The 5439-nt window shown below is 45.5% G+C and overlaps 1 protein-coding gene across 1 annotated transcript; it reads right to left on the bottom strand.

Moving 5' to 3' along the window:
• Positions 1–616: 616 nt before the first annotated feature.
• LOC125355731 (CDGSH iron-sulfur domain-containing protein 1-like) lies at positions 617–4834 on the bottom strand. Its single transcript, XM_048352143.1, has 2 exons — positions 4811–4834; positions 617–1217 (listed from the first exon to the last, which is right to left on the bottom strand). The coding sequence occupies exons 1-2, from the start codon at positions 4832–4834 to the stop codon at positions 828–830; spliced, it is 414 nt and encodes a 137-aa protein (XP_048208100.1). The 3' UTR covers positions 617–827.
• Positions 4835–5439: the final 605 nt, after the last annotated feature.

Genomic DNA, 5439 nt, shown 5'->3' with positions numbered 1-5439 from the left:
CCTTAAAAAAAGACTGAAGGGGGCTGGGAATATGGCCTAGTGGTAGAGTGCTTGCCTCATATAAATGAAGCCCTGGGCTCAATTCCCCAGCACCACATATATAGAAAAGGCCAGAAGTGGCGCTGTGGCTCAAGTGGTAGAATGCTAGCCTTGAGCAAAAAGAAGCCAGGGATAATGCTCAGGCCCGGAGTCCAAGCCAAAGGACTGAAAATTAAAAAACAAAACAAAACAAAACAACCAAACAAAAAAACCCAGAAATGTACTCACTGCCTTACATATGAATCTATAACCACTCTGTACCTCACTTAGACAATAAAGAAAAAAATTAAATTAAAAAAAATCCTGCTCTGGCCTTTGAGAGAGAGAGACAGACAGACAGACAGACAGACAGACACCGAGGGAGCTTTTCTTTAAGTATGGCTCCCAAACACATGCCAGCTTTGAGGGAGCCAGCTTCAAGGGAGATGTGGGGAGAGGTCTTTTTTTTTTAAGTATAATTTATTCATTAACTTCAAGATATAACTATATACTAAGACCATTATTTCAAATTTAAAGAAACGGATCCTTACAAGACCAAAATAACCCACAGGCCATGAGGTTGGTTTATCCCTTTTCCTTTTTGTGTGTGTGTGTTTGTTTAAACAAAATGTGCACCACAATCCTTCAACAAGTAAGGCAAATGCCATGAATGTGAAAGCTGAGGTTGGCAATATTCCACATCTAGAACGAAGGGAGATGAATTAGACAGAAATGGTAATCGGTAATCATTCTAGTTAAATAATCAGGTAACGTCATGAAAGGATGGTCTGCAGCTTCAAAACTGTCCATTAAGTTTCTTTCTTCTTGATGATCAGAGGTCCCACGTTGTCCCCAGTCTCTTCGTTGTGTTTTGTGTGGGCCCCATCACAGAATGGGGACTTTTTGGATCTCCAACAACGGCAGTACACAGCTTTGTCTCCCAAATCTTCCATGTCAAAAGCATGGACTATCTTGGGGTTGTCTTTCTGGATGTGAAGGTTTACCGTGGCCTTACTGCGGTGATCTTTAACATAGAATCTTTTGTTAGCTAGGTAACCAAGGGCTGCTGTACCAGCAGCAATGATAACTTCTGCAATCCATTCCACTCGCAGGCCAGAATCGGAAATCAGACCCACGGCGCCAAGGCTTGCAAGGCGTATGCGCGCAGGACGCCGCGCACAAGCGGGCTCTTGAGAGGACTACGGGAACCAAGGTATCAGCCGCGTCCTCCGGGCGCCTAGTCCAGGGAGCCACCACGCAGGCGTGGGGAGAGGTCTATTCTATCAGGGTACAGGGAAAAGTGTAAGAAGGGTGTCTAGTGAATCTTCCTCACTTCCTCATTTCACCTCATTTGTGTTTGCAGTTGGGGGGGAGGTGTTGATAATGATAAAGATATTATGGTAAAAGCTGGAATGTGCCCTGAATACCAAAGCTGAGGAAAATCCCACAGGCCTGCACACTTCCTACCAGGAAGTGGGAAATTCCCAACAGCTTGGAGAGAAGATTCCAAATGGTCAGGGCTTCATTAGCCAGGGCCCTCCCCTCCAGAGGCAAGTCCCTACAAGTCCCCTGCAAGTAGAGGTGCTCTAGTTCTTTTTTTTTTTTTTTTTTTTTTTTTTTGGCCAGTCCTGGGCCTTGGACTCAGGGCCTGAGCACTGTCCCTGGCTTCTTCCCGCTCAAGGCTAGCACTCTGCCACTTGAGCCACAGCGCCGCTTCTGGCCGTTTTCTGCATATGTGGTGCTGGGAAATCGAACCTAGGGCCTCGTGTATCCGAGGCAGGCACTCTTGCCACTAGGCTATATCCCCAGCCCTCTAGTTCTTGATCTTATGACTGGCCAGGTTCTTTTCAGGCCTCAGCAGGGAGCCCAGGCAAACTCCCTAACCCTACCCAAACACCTGGCTCCTCTCCCTGGCTCAACAGTCTTTCTCTTCCCCTCCCAACCCTCCTCCATGGTTTCCTTCACAGTCTTCTTGATTCCCCACGTGCACTAGGTTAAGGGGGGTGGGGGGAGGGCATGTGTTCCACTCTGAGGGGCATCCCCAGAGTGCCAGAAAAAGGACCAACAGCACTTGGATCACGCTTCATACTGTGGATAGGGCTACATCTAGCTGCAATTGGTTCTGTCTTGGGACAAATTTCTAAACTACTCCAAGCCCAGGCGAGTGCCTCTCTACACCTATCCATAGCTGCTGTCTGTCATTAAGATCAGTATTCCTTTATTTAAACATCCACCCAGGGCTGGGCATAGTGACTCACACCTGTCATCCCAGTTACAAAGGAGGCAGAGGCAGAAGAATCACAGACCCACACTGGCCAGGGTAATAGCATGGTACTTTTCTATCTGAAAAAATGGACTAAAGCAAAAAGAGCTGTGGAAGTGGCTCAAGTGGTAGAGCGGGAAGTCTTGACTTCAAACCCCAGTCATCATGCAAACAAAACATTATTTTTGGGCGCTGTTCTACCTGCTGAGAGTGTAGTAGTGAACAAAAACAGACAAAAGATTCTGTCGTATAAAAAGTGGAACCAGGCAATTTAAGGACATGAGTGGTGTTGGGAGAGAAAGGGAGAATGAATTAAGGGGTTACATTTGATCAAGATACATTGTACTCATAAGCTGTTGCATTGAATTGAAACTCCTTGGTACTGTTACTTAAAAATAATTTTAAAAATTGTTTTTAAAGACTGCTCTTTAGAGCCTACACGTTGGTAAGGGAATAGGAACAAGAAACATGTGTGTGTGTGTGTGTGTGTATATATACATGCTGTACATATATATCACATAATAAATATAATTTTTTCTGCTATGCAGAGAAGTGAAACAGGAGAGTGAGAGAGGCCTTTCTTAGGAAAAGTGGGCAAAGTGTCCTAGAGAAGGTGACATTTAAACAGAGACCTGAGTATGGTGAGAGAGAGGGCAGGTGAGAGCATCTGGCAAGAGTCTTTCACATAGGGAGATGCCCTGAAGCAGGCTTGGCTGTATGACTAGCAAGGCCCAAGAGGCTGGAGGGCAGTGAGCAGAGGTCAAAGGAGGCAAATGAGGTCATAGAAGACAGGACCAGGTCCCCTAGGGCCTTGTTTATCACTCCAGAGTGCGTGGGTTGTATGCTGAGTTCTGACTATGAGCAGGGCAGTAACGCGATCTGATATATGCTTTTTGGAAAGATTACTATGTGGAGAATTCTGTCAGTACGGAGCAGGGAGAGCAATGAGGAGGTATTTATTTATTGTCATTATTTATTGTAACCTATTGCTCTCGCATTACCATCCCAGAGCCTGGCTCATGGCTCTAACCCCACCACCATCTCTTCTTTTCTCATCCAATCTCAGGCTTTACCCACCTCTATGTCTAGACCCTCTCCTCCCATCCAGAAAGCTGCCCCAGGGATCTGCTATAGAAGACACTTTCAGACTAGAGCTCGCTGAGACATGTGATGCTCTATGCCCCCTCATCACATTGGAATCTCCACTTTCCCATACAGCCTGGGCTCCCACAGAAAATGTAAACACCTGCCTAAGGTACAAGTCCAAGGGCTACCGTCGGATCAGTTCTCCTGGTATGGCTCCCAGGTTCTGCCCTAGGCTCCCTGTCCTCTTACTCTGTGTTTTTGTTTTCATCTCTTTCTCTTGTCCCCTGACACAGTGAAGTATCCCTGGTCCAGTCAAGTTGCATTCCATCACCAGTGTTGACAGAGTGTTCACTTGGGGCATTCCTCAGGCACCTGCTAAATTGAAGGTAAACAGATCAAACTCTTGCACTGTAAACAGACTAAACTCTTGCCCTGAGGGATGTTACACTTGAGTATGGGAAACAGGAAAACAACTTTATGAGATCATGTTGAAGAGTAATAAATACTCGGATAAAAATTAAAGTAGGCCTTACTACTTAAGAATCAGAGAGATTGGAAGATCAAGGTCTGAGGGGCTTACTAGGGCAAAAGCATGAGATCCTATCTGGAAAACAAACTAAAAGTGAAAGACTGGGGTTTGGTTTTAACAATCCCCAGTACTACTGAAGAAGAAGGAAGAGGAAGAGAAAAGGAAAGGAAAGGAAGAGGAAGGGGGAAAGAGAGACAAAGGAAGAAGGGAAGAAAGGAAAGAGAAAGTGAGAGAAAAGAAAGAAGGAAAGAAAGAAAGAGAGAAAGAAAAGAGGAAGGAAAGAAAGGAAGAAAAAGGAAGGAAGGAAATTAAATAGGGCAAGAGGTGGGATTAAAGGACTAATTCTAGCTAGAAACTGAATTTTCAAATGACGAAACAGGTGACTGACAGGGAGAAAAAGAGATCTTTTTAGGCAAAGGATAGGGCAAAGGCTAAAGAGGGAAAGGAGCTTTCCAAGAAGTCTAAAAGACTACAATGTGAACCATAGATAAGGTTACTTCATTTATGTATACTCAAGATGCCCCTCAGCCTCAGAACCAAATGTACATTATCACTGGACTTTTTCTGCTACCTATTCCTCTGGTATCACCACAGTCCCGGTGATCTACAACTTAACCTGTTCTTTTTCTCCCTAAACCTTCCTGTCCTTTAACCTATCACCCAAGCTGGTGAGCTGTGTGTAGCCACAGCTTGTTTCTCTTCTGGCTCTGCTGGTTCCATATGCCTGCCATTGCCAGGATCTCAGCCCTGTTGTGAGGATCACAGCCAGGGTTTCCTAAACAGCTTTACTCTGGTATCTCCCTGGTTGGAAAGATGATCATTTGTAGAGAAAAACTAAACAATGTAAGACTGCAAGAGAGATCTGGGTGCAGCAAGCCTCAATTGGAAGGCTTTATGAAAGAGAGGCATCTCACCCTTTCCAGTTCAATGGCTGCCATCTATCCCACCAACACAGACCTCTCTCTGGTTCTAGTCTTGGGAGCTGAAAGTGAATACATCAAAGTTTGCATACACCACCCTCCTACCCCAGGACCTACTGCTCTCAGTAAATATGCCACTTAATCAGCAATCTAGGAGTCATGCTTCCCATTCTCCATCCCATGCCTCAGCTAACCCTAGTCTTCTCTGTTGCAAAGCTCCCTGGGCCTTTCCTCTTTATCTCAGCTTCCCAGCCATTGCTTGGCTCATGTCCGGAATCAAGTCCTTGGATCTGCCCAGAATCTGGAAAATACCTCCAAAGAACTCCCAGACCAAAACTCATCCTCTGCCTATCTGTCATCTATACTCTAGTTCCTCTGGACTTCCTAGGGTATAAATCTTGTTCATTTGGCTTCTCATGGCTCTTAGGGTACAGTTTCAACCCTTCAGGGCTGTTGGGTAAACCCAGTCTCTTCTCATCAGCACCCTTCCCCCATCCTCTACTCCAGCCTTTAATCTACTTTCAGTTCCTAGAGTGCAGAATGGATTGCTTCAGTCTTTCTACTTTGTCTCCTCTTGCCAAACATACTTGATGCCTCCTTCCTGCCCTAGTTTTCTTGCTTAC

Source organism: Perognathus longimembris, chromosome 7 (genome assembly GCF_023159225.1).
Source record: "Perognathus longimembris pacificus isolate PPM17 chromosome 7, ASM2315922v1, whole genome shotgun sequence".
In the NCBI taxonomy this organism is placed as follows: Eukaryota; Metazoa; Chordata; class Mammalia; order Rodentia; family Heteromyidae; genus Perognathus; species Perognathus longimembris.
The sequence above is the reverse complement of the archived record's forward strand: the minus strand, read 5'-3'. Positions and strand labels throughout refer to the sequence as shown.

Excerpts from the sequence above, each read along its gene's own strand:
- LOC125355731 (XM_048352143.1), bottom strand. The coding sequence starts at position 4,834 with ATGGCAGCCATTGAACTGGAAAGG. Across the intron at positions 1,218-4,810 it reads CAGCCATTGAACTGGAAAGG|TCCTCTCAAGAGCCCGCTTG; the intron begins GTGAGATGCCTC and ends TGGTTCCCGTAG.